The sequence below is a fragment of the Melospiza georgiana genome, chromosome 20, assembly GCF_028018845.1.
Source record: "Melospiza georgiana isolate bMelGeo1 chromosome 20, bMelGeo1.pri, whole genome shotgun sequence".
Lineage (NCBI taxonomy): Eukaryota > Metazoa > Chordata > Aves > Passeriformes > Passerellidae > Melospiza > Melospiza georgiana.
In genome coordinates, this window is record NC_080449.1 from 10,431,467 (window position 1) to 10,452,883 (window position 21,417).

Sequence of the window (21,417 nt, forward strand, 5' to 3'; positions counted from 1 at the left end):
CTGCAGAGGCTGGGGGCGGCAGGGTTTCCATGCTATCAGCTGGAGGTGATAACAAACCCAAGCAGGAGGTGGGCTGGGATGAACCCAGCGCCGTGTGGGACGTTGGCTCGCCCTGGCAGGGATTGGATCCCCCTCAGGGGCGAGCGCTGCTGCTGAGGCTCTTTACAAGTGAAATTAAACACTGGTGATTCAGCACTGGGTGCCACAAGCCTTCGTGGGAGCAGCCCTGCTTCGTTCTGGCTTGTGTGGAGTCAGATCCTCCGCTGCTCGGGGCAGTCTCCGGGGCTGGAGGCTCTGGCAGCAGAGGCAGAATGGGGATGAAGATCAAACCAGGCAGGTGCTCAGAGCCACCTGGCACACGCTCAGCACCTGATAATGAACCTGCTGGAGAGGGGGTAGTGAGGGGCACAGTGGTGACACAGCCAGTGGGTGAGTTGGCATCATGGCAGGTGTCTCCTCTGCGCAGGGTTCACGGGTCAGAACTGTGAGGAGAACATCAACGACTGCCCAGGCAACAACTGCAAGAACGGGGGCACCTGCGTGGATGGCGTCAACACCTACAACTGCCAGTGCCCACCTGAGTGGACAGGTAATGCCAGGAACGGGTCTGGCACAGGGCTGGGCTGGGAGCACGGGGATGATGGGCACAGTGTGGGCAGAGCCGTCCTGCTTCACATTGGGAGTGGTCAGTGCCAGCTCCAAGCAGGTTCCCTGTCCCCTGGCAGGTCAGTACTGCACTGAGGACGTGGACGAGTGCCAGCTGATGCCCAACGCCTGCCAGAACGGCGGCACCTGCCACAACAACCACGGCGGCTACAACTGCGTCTGCGTCAACGGCTGGACGGGCGAGGACTGCAGCGAGAACATCGACGACTGCGCCATGGCCGCCTGCTTCCACGGCGCCACCTGCCACGACCGCGTGGCCTCCTTCTACTGCGAGTGCCCCCACGGCCGCACAGGTCAGCCCTGTCCCCCCCTGTCCCCTGCCCCGCGTGTCCCCTGGCTCCTCGGTGCCCGTCGTCCTTGACGTGCCTTTGGGTGCCCAGGTTTGCTGTGCCACCTGGATGATGCCTGCATCAGCAACCCCTGCAACGAGGGCTCCAACTGTGACACCAACCCCGTCAATGGCAAAGCCATCTGCACGTGCCCTTCGGGGTACATGGGGCCAGCCTGCAACCAGGACGTGGACGAGTGCTCGCTGGGTGAGCTCACATAGGGGACAGCAGCGTGACAGGGGTGAGGGTGGGAAGGAGTGTCCCCAGAGGGGGACAGCCAGGAGCAGTCCTGAGAGCTGTGCTTGTGTTTTACAGGAGCCAACCCGTGTGAGCACGCAGGAAAGTGCATCAACACTCAAGGGTCCTTCCAGTGCCAGTGTCTGCAGGGCTACTCAGGCCCTCGCTGTGAGATCGATGTCAATGAGTGCCTCTCCAACCCCTGCCAGAATGATGCCACCTGCCTGGACCAGATTGGGGAGTTCCAGTGCATCTGCATGCCCGGTGTGTGGGCAGCCCTGTGCAATCAGCCTTGGTGCTGGGGGTGGGCAGTGGGTGGGCTTTGAGTGCCCTGAGCTTCAGCTTGGTGCAGGGTTGGGTCAACATCTCCTGTGTGCCTGGGGACAGCACTGAAAACAAAGAGCTCAGTAAAGGTTGTGTGGTGGGGGCACAAGAAGTGAGATTTGGGCACCACCAGCCCTACACTGAACTCCTCCTCTTGCCAACCTTGGCTTGGATCGAGCCAAAACCTGTTGATCCAAGGAGCAGCTTGTGCATCAAATCCCACCACGCATAGAACAGCTCCTGAGCTGCCTTTTAAAGATGGGAGGACTAGATGTGCCCAGGTGTAACTCACCCATAGTGGGGCTCTGCCAGCCCCGTGCCAGGGTGCTGACAGTGCTGGGTCTCTCGGCAGGGTACGAGGGGGTTTACTGCGAGATCAACACGGACGAGTGCGCCAGCAGCCCCTGCCTGCACAACGGCAACTGCCTGGACAAGATCAACGAGTTCCACTGCGAGTGCCCCACTGGTACGGGCACCCTCCCACTGCCAGCTGCCATCCCACTGCCCCCGTGGTGGGAACAAAGCCAGGATGCATCCTGGATCAAGCCAAGAACGGGCTCCTTAAATTTCATAGCCCTCCGAAATGGGGAGAGCGTAGCAAGCACCTCTTGGTGTTCGGAGGGAGCTTCTCCAATTGGGATGAGGGGCTGAGCCCCGTGCAGGCCATGCGGCTCCAGCTCCCGCCCATGGGAGAGGGGAAGGAGGATTAAACCCCACGGCTTTGCACTTGAAAAGGCCCCTCTTTGGGAAGGAGGGCTGGGGGCTGGGGGGGGCCGCGCCAGCGGCTTTGAATGCGGTGTCAAAGTCACGGGGTGGAGCAGAGAATGGGGAGACGGTTAATCTGTGAAAGGAGGTTTTGAAGTTCAGAGACTTTGCTCCTCTAGAGATGTAAATAAGATGCTCTCAATGGTGGGTCGCAGCCCCGCATTCAGGGCCCCCAGCAGCCGTCCCCATGGAAACCCTGCGCCCCGGCCGGGATGCGGGGCTGGCGGGAGCAGGGAGGGGAGCCCGGCAGGGAGGGGAGGCTGACAGGAGGGGATCCTGGTGGGGAGGGGAGCCTGGCGGGTCCAGCCGTATGCAGGGATGTGATTTCTCCCTCCATTCCAGGCTTCAACGGGCACCTGTGCCAGTTTGACATCGACGAGTGTGCCAGCACCCCCTGCAAGAACGGTGCCAAGTGCGTGGATGGCCCCAACACCTACAGCTGCGAGTGCACTGAAGGTGAGGGGATGCTGGGGGGGCTGTGGGGATCACCTGCTCCGTGATGTGCTATAAAACCACATGGACAAATCATTTAGTGCCCGCCTCTGCAAGCACCTGCTGTGGCAGGTGTCCCCAAGCCATCCATCAGTGAGGCTGGTCCCTGCTGATGTGACAGCAGGGCAGGATGTCCCTTTCCCTGCTGTTGGCAGAACAAGTCGAGCTCTGGAGCCTGCTGGCTCTGGAGCCAGGTGTGTGGAGCCTGGCACTCCTTAGGTGTGGCCCCGCAGCCGCCGTCCCACCGTGCTCCCGCCCGCAGCGAGGGGGAAGGCAGGAAGGAAGGAATAAAGCTGCCTCTATGGGCATGCAAGGTGCAGGGCCGTTGGGGGCTGGCCGACCGAAACCCAAGGAGCAGTTGCACAAAATGATGACTTGAGCCCTGGTGGCAAACAGTGGCTCTTTTGTGGAGCAGCTCCCGCCAGAAATCTTCCAGCTGAATGGCCTCTAATTAGTGTCTTGCTAATGCCAAGCCCCGATGAAAAGCTGCTATGTGGGCTTGGCGGGGTCTAGTCAAAGCTGTACTTTGTCCTCGGCTCTCCACCCCCAAACCCGGCGGGGAGGGAGCTGGCCAGGAGAATAGGAGCTGCCGGGGGGGTTATTATTGGGGGGTGCTTGCAGCCAGCCCCCCCGTGCGTGCTGGGACGAGCGCGGGGCCCTGCTTGCAGCCCAGGCTGCTTTAATGCAGGGCATTGTGCACCCCGGGACAAAGCCCCAGGGCTGGGGGCTGAGCAGCCCCCCCAGCAGCACATCGGGGTGCTCCCTGCCTGCACCCCACTCCCAGCAATCACAGTGGGGCAGGTAAAGGCGCCCCAGTGTGCTAACTCACACCTGGAGAGGGTGGGAAGGAGTGTCCCCCACCCTCACCCCGTGTCCCCCACCCTCACCCCGTGTCTCTCCTGCTGCCGGCAGGTTTCACAGGTGCTCACTGCGAGATCGACATCGATGAGTGTGACCCTGACCCGTGCCACTACGGCACCTGCAAGGACGGCATCGCCTCCTTCACCTGCCTCTGCCAGCCCGGCTACACCGGCCACCGCTGCGACATCAACATCAACGAGTGCCAGAGCCAGCCCTGCAAAAATGGGGGCACCTGCCAGGACAGGAACAACGCCTACAACTGCATCTGCCTCAAAGGGACCACAGGTGAGCAGGAGGGAACCCCTGGCTCGGCAGTGCTGGTGCAGCATCCCACTCCCGTCCTCTTCCTCGGGCAGGTTGGCCCTGGGCCACCACCAGCAGCCACCCTGGTGCCGGGGCCAGCCTGGGGCATCCCAGGTGAGGGCGAGTTCTCCCGGTTTGGTGCCCGGCTCAGGCAGGAACCGCGCCCCAGCCGGGAGCTGCCCATGGCGGAGGCGCTTTGTTGTGGGGCGGCGGTGGCAGCTGGTGCCAGCTGGGTTCATTTCACTGCTTTGATGGGTCTGGGGACCTCCCAATGACACTCCTCTCCTCTTGGGGACCCCCTAACAACCCCCCTCTCCTCCCCAGGCCCCAACTGTGAGATCAACCTGGATGATTGTGCCAGCAACCCCTGTGACTATGGCAAGTGCATCGACAAGATCAATGGCTATGAGTGCACCTGCGAGCCGGGGTACACAGGTGAGAGCAGGGCCTCACTCCCTTGGGACCTGCAGCTGCTGGTGCCTCACAAAACCAGGACAAGGGTGGAATAAGGAGGGGGGATGCTGCCATCCCGCTTGTAGGAGGTTTTACACCCTCCGGCGCTCCTGCTTGTTCAGGAGGGTGACCCCGGCTCAGTCCGAAATCAAAGGGGTGTCTGGTGCTGCGAATTCGACTCCTGCTGCGCCCACTCCCATGGGTATCAGGTTGCTGCCTTGTCCAACTGGTTTGTTTGATGGCTGCTGGAAATGGTGGAGGGCTTTGATGGGAGCAGCCCCCGCCGCTCCCCGCTCGCGCGGCCCCTTGTCCTCGGGCCCGCCGGGAGCTGAAATAAAGCCTGGCTTTGTCAGCCATGGCAGGTAGGGTTACAGGCTGAAACCTCCTCCCCGGGTTACAGGCTGAAACGTCCTCCCTGGGTTGCAGGCTGAAACCTCCTCCCTGGGTTGCAGGCTGAAACCTCCTCCCTTCGCTGTTCCCTCCTGGGCCAGAGCAGCCTCTTCCCAGTCCCATTTAATGAAGGCAGGAGATGCAGGGTGTGAAGTCACCCTTTGTGCAGGGCGGCCAGCAGAGTGTGTCCTGAGATCCCAGCCTCCAGCAGACACTCCCTGGGTGGCTGGAGGGGGGAATGCCTGGTGGGTGCACTCCCCAGGCCGTGCTGTTCATGCTCATGGGGTCACTGCTCCTTGCTCCCCCTTTGCCAGGGCGCATGTGCAACATCAACATCGATGAGTGTGCCAGCAACCCCTGCCACAACGGGGGCACCTGCAAGGATGGCATCAATGGCTTCACCTGCCTCTGCCCCGAGGGCTTCCACGACCCCAAGTGCCTGTCTGAAGTGAATGAGTGCAACAGCAACCCCTGCATCCATGGGAAATGCCACGATGGATTGAATGGGTAGGCTGGAGAGTGCAGGGGCTGCTGGGGGGCTGCAGGGACCAAAGGGACCCCACAAAATCAGGGTTAGAGGAGGGCGAGCATCTGTCCCTAGTTGGTGCTTGTCCATGCTCTGAGCCAGTGCCATGGGCTATTTCCCTGGAGGGACAGGATTTGCTGGATAAATGATGGCTGGTGCAGCCTAGAGGGCTGGGATGGACCAGCTCTTTATGCCCCAATTTTTTCCCAAAGCTACAAGTGTGACTGTGACCCTGGCTGGAGTGGGACAAACTGTGACATTAACAACAACGAGTGTGAATCCAACCCCTGCATGAACGGTGGCACCTGCAAGGACATGACCAGTGGCTACATCTGCACCTGCAGGGAGGGCTTCAGTGGTAAGTGGGGGGTTAGGTTGGATATTCTGAAAAATTTCTTCCTGGAAATGGTGGTCAGGCACTGGAGCAAGCTGCCCAGGGAAGTGGTGGAGTCCTCATGACTGGAAGTGTTCAAAAGGGGTGTGGATGTGGAACATAGTGATGCTGGTTAATGGTTGGACTTGGTGATCCTAGAGGGCTTTTTCAGCATTAACAAGTCTGTGATTCCATGATTCTAAGGGTGCAGCTAGGGATGCTGCCTTGTTTTCCCCGCACTGAGGCCTGGTGGAAGCTGTGGGTGGGTGTTCCATGGTGTCAGGTGGACTGGAGGCTCCATTTTGGGGACAGTGGAGCCCCAGGTGTGGCTGGGAGCTGCGGCAGTGCAGCCCTCCTGGAGACCTTCAGCAGAGTTCAGGGCTGGAGCTGAGCACAGCAGGCTTTCCCAGGGCAGTGGGTGTGCTGTTGTCGTTGCCACCGTGTCCCCACTGTGCCCTCAGCCCCCTGCCACCAGCACACCTCCATCACAGCCACGTGTGTCTGTTTTTCTCAACACAGGCCCCAACTGCCAGACCAATATCAACGAATGTGCCTCCAACCCGTGCCTGAACCAGGGCACGTGCATTGATGACGTTGCTGGCTACACCTGCAACTGCCTCCTGCCCTACACAGGTGAGGGGAGCACCCACCACAGCCCCGCGGAGCTTCTGCTTCACGTGTGACACCAAACTGGTCCCCAGCACATGCAGCGAGCTGGGACTGGGCATGAAGGCTTCCCTCACTCTGTCCTGACCGCAGCCTCTCCACCGCATAGCCAGAGGAAATTTTCAGGAGCTTCCTCCCTTCCTCCTCTTCCTCCTCCTCCTCCTGGAGGGTGGCAGCAGCACCCAGGGGCTGCCCCAGTGACACTCCCCAGCCATGGTGCTGGTGCTGGAAGGGCGATGCGAGGCCGAGGGGCCGGGGGGATTCTGCTGAGCCGATTCCTGTTTGCCGGCCCCGCGCTTCCGCCCGCCAGCCCTGCACAATCGCAGGAAGCCGTGAGCTGTTTCCTGCCCTCTGCAGTGGCCATAGAAACCCCTGGGGGGGGACAGGACTGGGCAGGCAGGGAGGGGAAGGCTCTGGAAAATAGCAAAGGCCAGTTCAGGAGATATTGGCTGACAGGGAAGATAAGGGTTCGGAGGGAACGCGTCCCTTGGCTGGACGTAAACAGGAAAAGCAGCGCAGAGGGAAGGGGGGAGGGAGAGCAAGGGGGAAAAGACACCCTGAGCAGCACTTCCCTGCCAAAGGAAGTGTGCAGTGCTGTCATGCAGCCCACATAGCCAGGGCATAAAAGTTTGTGGGGGTTCAGGGTCATGGGTGACCAAAATGGAGGAGACAGCCCCATCTGGGCTGCCCTGGGGTGCTGGGGAAGTGCAGAACCTTGCCCAGACTGGCAGCAGGGCAGGGGACAGGGAGAGCAGGGTCTTGGGCCACCTGTCCTTTTGGAGGGTGTCAGCAGGTGCTTGTGCCTGTGCAGGAGCCACCTGTGAGGATGTGCTGGCCCCCTGTGCTGGCAGCCCCTGCAAGAACGGTGGCGAGTGCCAGGAGTCAGAGGACTACAAGAGCTTCTCCTGCAGCTGCCCCCCTGGCTGGCAAGGTATGGACATGGCCCTTTTGGGGGTTAGAATTCCCCCCTTCCCTCAGGGACCCCAGCCCTGGGGAGGGTCCTGACCTGCCCCATGGCTCAGCTGGGTGGATGGGACACAACCATTGCCTGCATCCCTTGGCTTCTGCCTTGGTGTGAGCATTGCCCAGGATGTCATTGTCACCCCTGGGGCTTTCACCAGCACCCCCAGCCCACACAATCCCTGTCCTGCTGTGTCCCCAGGTCAGACCTGTGAGATTGACATCAATGAGTGTGTGAAGAGCCCCTGCAGGAATGGGGCCACGTGCCAGAACACCAACGGCAGCTATCGCTGCGCCTGCCGCACCGGCTTCTCCGGCCGCAACTGCGACACCGACATCGACGACTGCAAGCCCAGTAAGAGCAGGGGCTGCCCCCAGCCCAGCCTGGGCCTCATCACCCTTCCTGGGGCTGGGATTCTCCATGTATGGACCAGCTCTGGCTGCCTCTGTGGCCTGGGCTGTGCTGCGAGCCCTGCTTGGCTTTTGGGCCGCTTCAGGCGTGTCCCTGTTGAGCTGTGTCAGTCCAAAGTAGGAGGAAGGAGGCTGGGGGACTGTGTGTGCCATGGGTTCTCCTTGTGCCCAGTCTCCTGGAGGGGTTGGTGTGGCTTCTGCCCAGTCCAGGGGCTCATTCCCATCCCATATCTCCACATGGCCAGGGAATGTGTATGGGGACAGTGCTGTGGGGCAGTTCCCAGGCTGGGCTGCAGCACTACTGCTGGACCCATCACATCTTCACGTGCACATCGCTTCTCTCCAGATCCATGCCACAATGGTGGCTCCTGCTCCGATGGCATTGGCACCTTCTTCTGTGAGTGCCTGGCTGGTTTCCGTGGGCCCAAGTGCGAGGAGGACATCAATGAGTGCGCCAGCAACCCCTGCAAGAACGGGGCCAACTGCACCGACTGCGTCAACAGCTACACCTGCACCTGCCCCTCCGGCTTCAGCGGCATCCACTGCGAGAACAACACCCCTGACTGCACAGAGAGGTACAGCCCTGGAGCTGGGACACGGGGCTGAGGTGCCTGTGCTGCCCCACGGCCCTGGGGTTGGTGTGGGGACCCTTTGCATGGGGCACGACCAGCTGTGGCTCACTGGGTGTCTGTGTCCCCAGCTCCTGCTTCAACGGTGGCACATGTGTGGATGGCATCAACACCTTCACCTGTGTCTGCCTGCCCGGCTTCACGGGCAGCTACTGCGAGCACAACATCAACGAGTGTGACTCCAAGCCGTGCCTGAACGGGGGCACGTGCCAGGACAGCTACGGCACGTACAAGTGCACCTGTCCCCAGGGCTACACCGGCCTCAACTGCCAGGTACAGCACCTAGGGTGGGCGCTGCTGTGGGGATCTGGGGGTCACTGCGGTCTCCACTCCCTGCTGGGTCCTCACCCTCCTGCCTTGCTCTGCTCCCCCAGAACCTGGTGCGTTGGTGTGACTCCTCGCCCTGCAAAAACGGAGGCAAGTGCTGGCAGACCAGCAACCTGTACCACTGTGAGTGCAACAGTGGCTGGACAGGCCTCTACTGCGACGTCCCCAGCGTGTCCTGCGAGGTGGCTGCTAAGCAGCAAGGTAAGGCCCTGCCCTGTGTACAGGGCCAGGCTGGGGTGCCAGGTGTCCCCTGTGCTGGGCACTGAGCAGGGATGTGCCCAGCTCTCATGGTGAGGATCTTTGGGACAGCAGTCTCGAGGGTTGCTTTAGCAATGCACCCCCAAGGCTGTGATTTCCTGTGGGATGTGTGTGGCCAGGACATGGCCCTGTGGTGTGTGGGTGTCACCAAGGTCCCTGCATCTCACTCTGCTCTCCCTGGCAGGTATCGATGTGGCACACCTCTGCAGGAACTCGGGGCTCTGTGTTGACACTGGCAACACTCATTTCTGCCGCTGCCAAGCCGGCTACACCGGCAGCTACTGCGAGGAGCAGGTGGATGAATGCTCCCCCAACCCCTGCCAGAATGGAGCCACCTGCACAGATTACCTGGGAGGCTACTCCTGCGAGGTGGGTGCCTGGGGGCAGGAATTCCCAGGGGAAAAGCCTCAGTTACTATTTTTCTGCTGCCCTTGCGTGATGCCCCTTTACCAAGTTGGAGATTTGGGTGCTGGCTGTGCTCCTCTCTGATAGTTCCTCTCTTTCCTCCTTGCAGTGTGTGGCTGGTTATCATGGAATTAACTGCTCAGAGGAGATCAATGAATGCTTGTCTCACCCATGCCAGAATGGAGGAACTTGCATCGATCTCATCAATACCTACAAATGCTCCTGCCCCCGAGGAACTCAAGGTAAATTAATTCCCCAGGCTGGGGCATTAGTGGGTTGAGTGCAGATATCCTTGGATTCTGCTCATTAGCTGCTCGGGCTGGCGGCAGCAAACGCAGCGGGCGAGGTTTGTGTTTGCTCGTGGGCTTTGCCATCAAGGCCACGGGCCTTGGCCACGTGGTGCCATGTCCCTTCTGCCCCAGAGGTGGCTCAGGCTGCCACTGACGTGGTCAGGCTCAGCCCCTGGGCAGGGCAGGCTGACACAAGGGAGCAGCAGGCCCCCCGACACTGTTTGATGAGCTGTGTGGGTTGTTCCCCCCTCTCTCTAGGGGTGCACTGTGAGATCAATGTGGATGACTGCAGCCCTTTCTTTGATCCTGTCACCCTGGGGCCCAAGTGCTTTAACAATGGCAAGTGCAAGGATCGGGTAGGTGGCTACAGCTGCATCTGCCCCCCTGGCTTTGTAGGGGAGCGCTGCGAGGGAGATGTCAACGAGTGCCTGTCCAACCCCTGCGACGCCCGCGGCACCCAGAACTGCGTGCAGCGGGTCAACGACTACAAATGCGAGTGCAGACCTGGCTATGCAGGTGAGCCCTGCATCCCCTGTGCTCCCAGGGCCCAGCCTGCAGCCCCCAGCCCCCCCAGGCACGCCTTCCTCTGCTCCTCACGCGCTCCTCTCCCTCGCAGGCCGTCGCTGTGACACCGTGGTGGACGGCTGCAAGGGCAAACCCTGCAGGAATGGGGGAACCTGTGCTGTTGCCAGCAACACTGGCCGTGGCTTCATCTGCAAGTGCCCCCCGGTAGGTGCCTGCTCCTCTCCAGGAGGAGGGAATGAGTGTGGGCATGAGCGGTGGTCAAGAGGCCAGTTTAGTCCCTGAGGCTTCCCCAGCTGGGATAGGCATGAGTGGGAGGATGCTTTGCTGTTGGTGCATCCATAAATGTGCACCCTCCATGCTTGCAAGGATGCTGGAATTAAGGAGAAGATGGCTCAGGCCTGAAGGTAGAACAGGTTGGAATGTGATTTGTGTTATTTGCACCACACAAAGTGGGACAGGCAGCTGTGGAGAAGAGCTCCCTTTATTTTGAGGGGATGCTCTAACAAGCTCTACATACAAGATTATTCTTGCCCATCACCAGTTTTAGAGGGTGGGTTTTAATTTCCCAGAACACACGTGTGTTAATGCTGGTCATAGCCCAGCGTCACTGCCTCTGACTCCCTCCTTGCTGTGCCCTCCCCAGGGATTCGTGGGCGCCACCTGCGAGAACGACTCCCGCACCTGCGGGAACCTGCACTGCCTGAACGGGGGCACCTGCATCTCCATCCACAAGAGCTCCAAGTGCATGTGCACGCCGGCCTTCACGGGCCCCGAGTGCCAGTACCCGGCCAGCAGCCCCTGCACCTCCAACCCCTGCTACAACGGCGGCACCTGCGAGTTCTCCGGCGACGCCTCCCCCTACTACCGCTGCAACTGCCCCGCCAACTTCAACGGCCTCAACTGCCACATCCTGGACTTCGACTTCCAGGGGGGCATCGGGCAGGACATCATCCCCCCCAAGATCGAGGAGAAGTGCGAGATCGCCGTGTGCGCGGGCTACGCCGGCAACAAGATCTGCGACGGGAAGTGCAACAACCACGCGTGCGGCTGGGACGGGGGCGACTGCTCCCTCAACTTCAACGACCCCTGGAAGAACTGCTCCCAGTCCCTGCAGTGCTGGAAGTACTTCAACGATGGCAAGTGTGACTCTCAGTGCAATAATGCTGGCTGCCTCTACGATGGGTTTGACTGCCAGAAGTACGAGGGGCAGTGCAAGTAAGTGGCTTCTTTAGAACCTTCTTGTTTTGAAGCCCATCAGGGTCAGCATCTCTGGTGACCCTCTGGTTGTTCTGATTGTATCTGGTAAAACTCCTAGACTCGGGGCTGCTGTTCGTTCCCAACATTCTGTTCTGCTGCCTGTGTGGCTGCAGCTCAAGCAATCATCACATCTCCCTGTGGTCCTTCTGAGTTTACATCTACTTGGAAGCTCTCTGGGTTTGACTCATTGCAGATGGCTTCCCTGTCCTTTCTTGTATCACTCCACAAAAGTGATTTTCTCCAACTCACAGCAGTAACACAGTCAGTTTCAAGGCAGGGAGACCCCAGATGGAAAAGCAGCCAGGAAACATGATGATGTTAACATCCAAGCATTTCCCAAACATTGTCTTTGGCAACAGCAGGAACTTAGTCCCAGATTCCTGGACCAACTGTGGTCTTAGTAACTATTCTGTGTCCCCATGCCTTCTCTGAGTCACAGCAGTTTTTCACTTTTTCTTTTATAATTTAACAGCTGCTCTCTCTCACCTGCAGCAGTGAGTGCTTCACAGTGCTGCATGACACAGCTGCTTTCTATGTAAACTGGTTTGGTGTCTGTCAGGGTGAAGAACATTTATACAAAAGAGAGACCACCACTGCTTTTCTCAGCAGACTGGTGTGATTTGCACTGCTTGGTCTAATTCTTTCTTCTGCCTTGCTCCTTCCTCCACCCAGCCCTCTGTACGACCAGTACTGCAAAGATCACTTCTCCGATGGGCACTGCGACCAGGGCTGCAACAATTTTGAGTGCGAGTGGGATGGTCTGGACTGTGCAAACAACATGCCAGAGAAGCTGGCAGATGGCACGCTGGTGGTGGTGGTCCTCATCACCCCCGAGAACCTGAAGAACAACTCCTTCAACTTCCTGCGGGAGCTGAGCCGCGTGCTGCACACCAACGTGGTCTTCAAGAAGAACGCCAAGGGGGAGTACATGATCTTCCCGTACTATGGCAACGAGGAGGAGCTGAAAAAACATTACATCAAGAGGTCCACAGAGGACTGGTCAGATATGTCCAGTGCTGTCATCAACAAAGTGAAGAGCAGCCTCTACTCCAGGGCTGGCAGGAGGCAGAAGAGGGAGCTCGATCAGATGGACATCAGAGGGTAAGAGGGGTCCATTTTCTCTGAGCAGCACTCTGAGTGTGCTCTCTGTGTTGGTAATAGTGACACGCTAGGAAGGGAAGGATGTAGGCCAGATAATTGTATTTAGATGTTGCTTTCTGTGTGAACAGAAACCGGATTTTGCTCTCATGTGGGAAAATGGAGAGATCATTCAGGAGTCCCTGATACAAGGCTGCCTGACTCTCACGATTGAAGGAGTCCTGGGCATTGTTGGGAGCCAGGGCTGGGCTGGGTGGGACCTGGAAGCAGAGGTTGGCCTGACCGACTGTCTGACTTCAGGAAGTCATTAAGTTAAGCCTCATTTTCTCCCTGGGAAATGCTTTCTAGAGCTTTGTTGTAGAACTCAATTACTGCAATCTGTGTTTGGAGATCTTTGGTGTAAACATACACATCTAACCTGCTCCCTCTCTGTGGACTCAATCAAAAGCCCCTGAAAGCAAAGGAGTTAGAGCAGGGAAACTGATATGAGAACATCTGAAGGCTCCCAAACAGCATTATTTAAGATACTGTAGTGTCTGGGTAATTATAAAACATTGTGAAGCAGAGACTCCCTTCCATTCCTGTAGATAAAGAGCTGGATTTTTGGTGAACATTCACTGAGGCAAATCCAACAGACCACGAGTGTGAGCTGCAGGCTTTGGGCCACGGGGGAGCAAGGAGATGGGTTCCCACCTTCTAATTCCCACTGATGGGGGTTAAAGAGGGAAGGGAGACAGGGCTTGGCCGTGTCCTCAGTGTGGTCATCTCCCCCTGTTCCTTATTGACTCTTCTCTCTCACAGATCCATTGTCTACTTGGAAATTGATAACCGCCAGTGCATCCAGTCATCTTCCCAGTGCTTCCAGAGTGCCACTGATGTGGCAGCCTTCCTGGGAGCCTTGGCCTCCCTTGGCAACCTGAACATCCCCTACAAAATAGAAGCTGTCAAAAGTAAGTACAGCTGGTCACTAGAGGAGGAGAGACAGCCAAAACTTTCCAGCCTTCCCTGAGTTTAGTTATCTGTCAATTTGCTGCACTTGAGCACAGTCTGGTTTTAATAACCTCACATATATATTTTTTTTTCCTTTAAGTCTTTTCTTTAAAAAAATTGCAAGCCCACTTTATTATTTTTGCTTATTCCAGGTTTTATTTCAAAATCATTATCACTCTAAAAGTTATTAAAAAAAAAGAAAAGAAAAAGAAAACCCAAGCAGCTCCAATCAATCAGTGACATGCAAGGAGTTGAAGTTTGTATCTTGAAAATCCCCCCTAAATCCTTTTGTCTTAACAGCTCAATGCAAGCGCAATGATTTGAAGTTTGCTAATCCTTTTCCTTAAAGGAGAAAAAAGTGAAGCTGTCTCCTGGTGCAGGCTGCCTTGTGCAGCCGAGAATTTGCCGATAGTTTGCAATTCTGATTAATAGCGTATAAAATGACCTTATTTTGAGGGGGGGGGGGTTTGCCGCTGATTTAGATCAGACTTAGGTACCTCTATTAACAAATTTTCCTTCATTTCCACTCCGTCCCCGGTTTGCTATGCAGCCTAATGTCTCAGCATCTCTGTGTGCCCCCGTGCTGTGCAGGTGAGACGGCGGAGCCCACGAAGAACTCGCAGCTGTACCCCATGTACGTGGTGGGGGCCGCGCTGGTCCTGCTGGCCTTCATCGGGCTGGGCGTGCTGGTGAACCGCAAGCGCCGCAGGGAGCACGGGCAGCTCTGGTTCCCCGAGGGCTTCAAAGTGACGGAGTCCAGCAAGAAGAAGCGGCGGGAGCCCCTCGGGGAGGATTCTGTTGGGCTCAAGTGAGTAATTTGCTTGTTAAGCCGATGGACGCTGCAGGGCTGCTCAGGGTTCTGCTGGGAGAGCCTGCTGGAGTTGTGTGTGTTGGTGGTGGTGTGGCAGGGAGGAGAAGAATCAGGGGGCTTAAAGTTCTGCATGGAGGAAAAAAAGCAATGTTCTGTCTGGTTCGTGCTTTGTAATCTTTTTGCACTTGGTAAAAAATGAAATGCAGCCTGAGGGGAGCCTCCTGGAAATTGGTTGGTTCTTCTTTCAGTTTGTGCCTGTGCGTGGACAAACATCACAAACAGTTGCTGCAGAGGAGATAACTTTTGCTGTGGTTTTATTTTTAAAGACCCCTCAAAAATGCCTCGGACGGCACGCTGATGGATGACAACCAGAATGAGTGGGGTGATGAGGAGACCTTGGACACCAAGAAGTTCAGGGTAAGCCCTCTGCCTGTTCCCTGCCTGTGCTGCAGGGTTTGTCACAAAAGGAGCAAACCTGCAAACCTGCCTGTGACAAACGCACACCTTGGAGCCTCGCAGAGCTTCCCAGGCTGGAGCTCAGCCCAGGTGCTTTCCTGGGGGCTCACTCCCTGCTGTTTTTTTCCCTCAGTACGAGGAGCAGGCGATGCTGCCGGACACGGATGACCAGACGGATCACCGGCAGTGGACACAGCAGCACCTGGACGCCGCTGACCTGCGCATCTCCTCCATGGCCCCCACGCCTCCACAGGGGGAAATCGATGCTGACTGCATGGATGTCAACGTCAGAGGGCCGGGTAAGGACCCCTTGCACTTCTGCACTGGCTGGCAGCTGATGTGGAACCCTCCCTGAGCCCCTGCAGAGAGAGGAGCAGCCCCTCAGCCGTCCCTGTCCCTTGCTGGTGCAGAGTCGCTGCTACAAGCTCTGCACCACAGGGTTGCTGTTGTGTGTGATTTAGAGAGAGATCCTGTCACATTTTGCTTTCCATGAGAGCTCTTTTGTTCAGTAACTGAGGTGGAAATTACAGAAGTACCTAATAAATCACCCAGGTTATCTCTGTGCTGCTCCTATATTCTTCTCCTCCCACCCAACTTGTATGTTTCACAGCCTTCCTTTAAGGTTTTTCACAATGGTTAATAGCTTTTAAAATTCCTGCTAACACTTGGTCTTCCCCATGTCTGTGAAACTGTCCTCTGAAATAATGAAGGTATTTTCCATATTCTGTTTGCTTTGAGCAGCCTTCCTTACAAACTGCACCTTACATGGAGCAGATGAAATAGGAAAAGCAGTGAGATACCACTAAGGAATTTCAGATCCATATCAGAGGAAGCACATTCCTGTTTGATGTTCAGAACTAGTCAGGAACTCAGTCTCGGGGTGCACCCAGGAGAATAAGCATCTATCGCAGGCAGAGCATCTGCCAGAGCCCTATTGCATTACAAGGGCAAAAATCCTTTTTCATCCTGAGCCCCCCTGTGCTTTCAGATGGCTTCACCCCGCTGATGATCGCCTCGTGCAGCGGCGGAGGGCTGGAGACCGGCAACAGCGAGGAGGAGGACGACGCTCCCGCCGTCATCTCCGACTTCATCTACCAGGGGGCCAGCCTGCACAACCAGACGGACCGCACGGGCGAGACCGCGCTGCACCTGGCCGCCAGGTACTCGCGCTCGGACGCTGCCAAGCGCCTGCTGGAGGCCAGCGCCGATGCCAACATCCAGGACAACATGGGCCGCACGCCGCTGCACGCTGCCGTCTCTGCTGACGCGCAGGGCGTCTTCCAGGTGAGCTGTGATTCAAAAAGAGCCCTGCTGGTTTTGGGGTTTGTGGGGGAATCGTGGTGCTGCGTGAAGGGTTTTATCGCGGGGTGTCCTGCTCACCTGGGCAAGGTGTGGGGTGACGGTATTAAATATTGGAGTCCCTGTTGTCTCGGAGTGTGGCCGCACGTTTCTCTTCACAGAGAAAAGCAAGGCGCGGTTCTTCCCAAGAATATTCTTATCTCATTTGCTGTGGCTGTGTTTGTGCAGAAGTAGAATGCAATATGGAGATTGTTTGCCCAAAGTGATGGTGTTTTGTTTCCTTGGCCTATCAGGGCCAGGTGTGTGTGTGTGTGTCAGGACTGTGGGCTGACTGCCCTGAGATTCTGTGCAGTGTGTGCAGGGTTGAGTGCTTGGCAGATTCAGTTTAGATGTAATGTAATATAGATGTAATATAGTACAGAATAAGTAGTATAATAAAGTAATTAATTAACCTTCTGATGAGATGGAGTCCTCCTCATCATTCCTCCTTCGTTGGGGCCTTCTCAGCACTGCTATATTGGGGAACAGCACCACAGCAGCAGCCCTGGATTGGGAGCAGAATTGGAGAGATGAACCTTTGGAAAGGGCATTGCGGGTCCTGAGATACCTGGGGTGCCCTGCTGTCTGCCCCTCCTAACGTTTGTGTTCCCTCTGCTTTGTGGCAGATCCTGATTCGGAACAGGGCGACAGACCTGGATGCCCGGATGCATGACGGGACCACTCCCCTGATCCTGGCTGCTCGTTTGGCTGTGGAGGGGATGCTGGATGACCTCATCAACTGCCACGCTGACGTCAACGCCGTGGATGATTTAGGTACTGAGGCAGCTAGAACACCAGTTCACCCAGCCATGGGACAAAAGGGATGCTTGCTGTTCATCTCAGTACTCTCTAATCTTCGTTGTATTTTGTGGTTTCCCTCTCCAGGCAAGTCAGCCCTGCACTGGGCAGCTGCTGTGAATAATGTGGAAGCTGCAATGGTGCTCCTGAAGAATGGTGCCAATAAGGACATGCAGAATAATAAGGTAGGATCTCCTAGGCTGATATATGAGAGTGAAGAACCATTTGGGGAGTCTGTTAAAGAGTAATTTCTGGCTAAAATACAAATGTCTGGCACTGAGACTCTGATTTGATTGTTCTGCTGTGAATGAAGTTGGATTCAGCTCAAAGGAGCAGTGTGGGATTTGGTTGTAGGGGTGATGTTGAGGGGCCATGCAGTGCCTGGTGAGCAGTGTCTTTGTGGCCACATCCAGGATGTTCTGGGTTCCTGGTCTGATACCAGCACAAGGACATGGCTCAGGAGGGTAGGAAAAAGAAGGAGCAAACCCTCACCAGAGGAGAGATGGTGGCCACCCAATGACATGGGTGTGGAGCTCAGGGCAGTGCTAGCCAGGAGAATCTGTGAACTCAACCCTAACCAAACCCTTCTGGCTTTGCAGGAGGAGACCCCACTGTTCCTGGCAGCCAGAGAAGGCAGCTACGAGACCGCCAAGGTCCTGCTGGACCATTTTGCCAACCGGGACATCACGGACCACATGGACCGGCTGCCGCGGGACATCGCGCAGGAGCGCATGCACCACGACATCGTGCGCCTGCTGGACGAGTACAACCTGGTGCGGAGCCCCACGCTGCACAACGGGCCCCTGGGGGCTCCCACCCTGTCCCCCCCGCTCTGCTCCCCCAGCAGCTACATCGGCAACCTCAAACCCGCCGTGCAGGGCAAGAAGGCCAGGAAGCCGAGCACCAAGGGGCTGAGCTGCAACGGCAAGGACGCCAAAGACCTCAAAGCGCGGAGGAAAAAGTCGCAGGATGGGAAAGGGTGTCTGCTCGACAACTCCGGGGTGCTGTCGCCCGTGGATTCCCTGGAGTCGCCGCACGGGTACCTCTCGGACGTGGCCTCTCCCCCATTGATGACCTCTCCGTTCCAGCAGTCCCCTTCCATGCCTCTGAACCACCTGCCGGGCATGCCCGACGCCCACCTGAGCATCAACCACCTCAACATGGCGGGCAAGCAGGATATGGCCATGGGCAGCTCCAGCAGGATGGGCTTCGACTCGGTGCCACCGCGCCTGTCCCACCTGCCTGTGTCCAGCCCCAGCACGGCCATGAGCAGTGCCCCCATGAGCTTCTCGGTGGGCAGCGGGGCCAGCCTGAACGGGCAGTGTGACTGGCTCACCCGGCTGCAGAACGGCATGGTGCAGAGCCAGTACAACCCCCTGAGAGGCAACCTGCAGCCCGGGGCTCACCAGCAGCCCCAAAACCTGCAGCACGGCATGATGACCTCGCTGCACAACGGGCTGCCCACCACCAGCTTGTCGCAGATGATGAGCTACCAGGCCATGCCCAACACCCGCCTGGCCTCCCAGCCGCACCTGATGCAGAGCCAGCAGCTCCAGCAGATGCAGCAGCAGCAGCAGCAGCTCCAGCAGCCCAACCTGCAGCCCCCGCAGCAGCAGCAGCAGCAGCAGCCCCAGCAGCCCCAGCAGGCGCCGCAGCAGCCGCAGCAGCACCACAACCCCAGCGGCTCCAACCTGGGCCAGAATTTCCTCGGTACGGAGCTGAGCCAGCCCGAGCTGCAGCCGGTGAGCGGCGGCGCCATGGCCGTGCACACCATCCTGCCGCAGGATTCCCAGCTGCTGCCCACCTCGCTGCCCTCCTCCCTGGCCCAGCCCATGACCAGCACGCAGTTCCTGACCCCTCCTTCCCAGCACAGTTATTCCTCCCCCTTGGACAACACCCCCAGCCACCAGCTGCAGGTGCCCGACCACCCTTTCCTGACGCCGTCGCCGGAGTCTCCGGACCAGTGGTCCAGCTCCTCTCCGCACTCCAACGTGTCCGACTGGTCCGAGGGCATCTCCAGCCCTCCCACGAGTATGCAGTCACAGATGGGACACATCCCCGAGGCCTTCAAGTGAAAGCAAAAACAAAAAAAAGGTGTTTTAGAGACGCTCGCTGCGAGCCAGAAGCTCAAGGGAGATTTTTCTCTTTTTTTTAAAAGGACGCATCGGATGCTTTTATTAAAGGATCCTTTTTAAATATGTTTTTATAAAAAAGGAAAAAAAAAAGACAAGAAAAAGACAAATTAATTCCTTTTTTTTTTTTTTTAGTATTTATTTATGTACTTTTTATTTTACATGAGAACACTGCCTTTTTATTTATATGTTCTATTGTTAAGAACTCAGTGTGGGACACCAGTTGTGTTTCGAGAAATCAACAAATTAGGTTTTTATAGGATGTTCTCTTTTGTTTGGGGGGGTTCATTGTGTTTGATTTGAGAGGAAATGTTTATGTAAAGCTATAAGCAACGATTTGTGATTCTGAAATGCCATTAATTTATTTTTTTTCTCTTTCAATTCAGAAAGAGAGGTGAGAAAGAAGAGGGGAAGGAAAAATTGACTAAGTACCACTCCTTAAGGGGAAAAAAATTAAGTATGGACAAATTTTTTAAATGTACTTTAAAATGTTTCCTTTGCAATTATATGAGAGGACATTTTATGGTACCAGTCATGAATCTTTGTTTAAATTTCAGTATTATATAGTTGTACATTTGCCTTGATAATAGAAATTTTTGTTCTCTCTTGTTTTTATATATATAAAAAAATATATATTTAAATGATTTTTATGATCTAAAAAAAAAAGAAAAAGAAAATCAGGATTATAGACCTGTAAGAACAGTTTCTAAGCTAAAAAAAAAAACCCTACAAAACATGAATACTGTCCCCCATCAAAAACAAATGTATTTACCAAACTTCCAAGAGAGCAAGCCCATAACTATGGAGTATATACACAAAAGAGACTTAATTTTACTTTGAATATCTTTACTGATTTTTCGTTTTGTTTTCGCGTTTGAGTAACTGTTTTGAGAAATAAATGCCAATATAAACTTTGTAAACCACATCCTTATTTTAAGGATGGCCTGCCTATTTTTTAGGAGAGGGCGTGTCTGGCAGTGCAGACACCCAGAGTGAGATTACAAAGCATTATCACACTGCCACCCCCGCGTGCCCCTCTGGCAGAGCCCTCACTGGGTGCCCAGTGGGATGTGCTGCTGCTTTTTGGTGGGAGGCTGGACTGGCCAAACTGGAGGGCGAGGGGCCAGCACAGCTGTGCTGTGAGACGTTGACATTTTGTTCTGTGACGTTAGCCTGGAGTGATGCATCTTTTTTTATATTGATGTGCACTCTTTCTGTGTATCATGTAAAATATAGTATAAGCCTGTGGCAGATTTAATGTTTGTAAATATGGGGGGTTTTTTGGTTTTGGGGTTTTTTTTGTTTGGTTTTTTTTTTTTTAAGAAAAGGTGGATTTTGTTTCAAAAATCTAAATGAGCAAGTCTTAAATATATCATAAATATATCACCTTATAGAGGTGTTGAAATATCACTCACTCGGGTGCAAAAGCAAGCGGACACCCTCAGACTAGATAATGTGTATGGGACAGGCAGATAGAGAGCAGTTAATCAAGAAAACCTGAGAAAAGGGTTCCTTTTCCTCATTCCTTTCTATTAGAACACCAAATAAAATGGATATTTCTCAAGGCACAGTGCCTTGCTGAGCACTCATCTTAGTTAACATTTCAGACCATTGTTATTGTGACACGCCTAATATGAGTGATAAAAACATCACGTGGTGTTGAATCTTCCTATGTTTTATAAACTAGAGTGTAGTTTCAGAAAAGATATCTTCTGTAATAAAGTTATCTACATGCAAAGTTGTAGTTTGCAAAAATGATGTATTTTTTTTGGTTAACTGATTTGCAATAAATGATGCTTCTGGGCATCTAGATTTTACTAAAACTGGAACTTGGTGTTTTTGTTATGGGTCAGTTGAATTCTGGATTTGACACCCTTCTTTCAGAGATGTTCCCTTGCACAGAGGGCTGGAACTTCCTCAACATTTTCTTCTCTGTGTGAAAACTCAGGGAGGAGCTTTGGACAATGAAGATTTCTCTTTAACTTCTGCTAAACTCTCACTGACCTGAGCAAGGCAGGAGGGGCTTTGCCCAGGTGCCTTTTTATCTGCTGTGGGTGCTCTGATATCCTCAGGCCATCATTAGGTCAAGATCTAAAAGAGGAAACATGGAAAAATTGTTGTAAAGAATGTCCCTCGTGCATCTTCAAAAAAAGCCATGAACAGCAGCACCAAGAGGGAATTTTACTTGTGCCACCCAGAAATGTTTGCTGTCCTTGCTGTGCTCAAGATTTTTAAGGTAATTTAATTTCATTTCATTTCGTTTCATTCTTTCTCTACCCCACAGGGGCTCTGCAGTGCAAATGCAGCTGCAAAGTCCCCAAATAACTGGATATAAATAGCAGGGCCA

At 55.3% G+C, this 21,417-nt stretch overlaps 1 protein-coding gene across 2 annotated transcripts in view; it reads left to right on the forward strand.

The window, feature by feature from the left end:
- Positions 1-20,893, forward strand: part of NOTCH1 (notch receptor 1) — a 42,711-nt gene extending 21,818 nt beyond the window's left edge. Inside the window, exons 5-34 of one of the 2 annotated variants that reach the window (XM_058038258.1) lie at positions 467-589; positions 726-959; positions 1,047-1,202; positions 1,311-1,496; positions 1,909-2,022; positions 2,664-2,777; positions 3,726-3,959; positions 4,302-4,412; positions 5,135-5,327; positions 5,559-5,704; positions 6,239-6,352; positions 7,197-7,316; positions 7,548-7,700; positions 8,103-8,331; positions 8,457-8,658; positions 8,760-8,913; positions 9,155-9,339; positions 9,485-9,617; positions 9,924-10,181; positions 10,282-10,394; positions 10,834-11,405; positions 12,120-12,548; positions 13,347-13,495; positions 14,127-14,343; positions 14,673-14,763; positions 14,936-15,101; positions 15,791-16,086; positions 16,767-16,914; positions 17,026-17,123; positions 17,538-20,893. In XM_058038258.1, coding sequence (XP_057894241.1) covers positions 467-589; positions 726-959; positions 1,047-1,202; positions 1,311-1,496; positions 1,909-2,022; positions 2,664-2,777; positions 3,726-3,959; positions 4,302-4,412; positions 5,135-5,327; positions 5,559-5,704; positions 6,239-6,352; positions 7,197-7,316; positions 7,548-7,700; positions 8,103-8,331; positions 8,457-8,658; positions 8,760-8,913; positions 9,155-9,339; positions 9,485-9,617; positions 9,924-10,181; positions 10,282-10,394; positions 10,834-11,405; positions 12,120-12,548; positions 13,347-13,495; positions 14,127-14,343; positions 14,673-14,763; positions 14,936-15,101; positions 15,791-16,086; positions 16,767-16,914; positions 17,026-17,123; positions 17,538-19,013 — 6,914 coding nt within the window. In that variant the 3' untranslated portion in view covers positions 19,014-20,893. The remainder of the gene's footprint in view (positions 1-466; positions 590-725; positions 960-1,046; positions 1,203-1,310; positions 1,497-1,908; positions 2,023-2,663; positions 2,778-3,725; positions 3,960-4,301; positions 4,413-5,134; positions 5,328-5,558; positions 5,705-6,238; positions 6,353-7,196; positions 7,317-7,547; positions 7,701-8,102; positions 8,332-8,456; positions 8,659-8,759; positions 8,914-9,154; positions 9,340-9,484; positions 9,618-9,923; positions 10,182-10,281; positions 10,395-10,833; positions 11,406-12,119; positions 12,549-13,346; positions 13,496-14,126; positions 14,344-14,672; positions 14,764-14,935; positions 15,102-15,790; positions 16,087-16,766; positions 16,915-17,025; positions 17,124-17,537) is intronic. The other variant, XM_058038259.1, reaches the window with a different exon arrangement.
- The last annotated feature ends 524 nt before the right edge of the window (positions 20,894-21,417 follow it).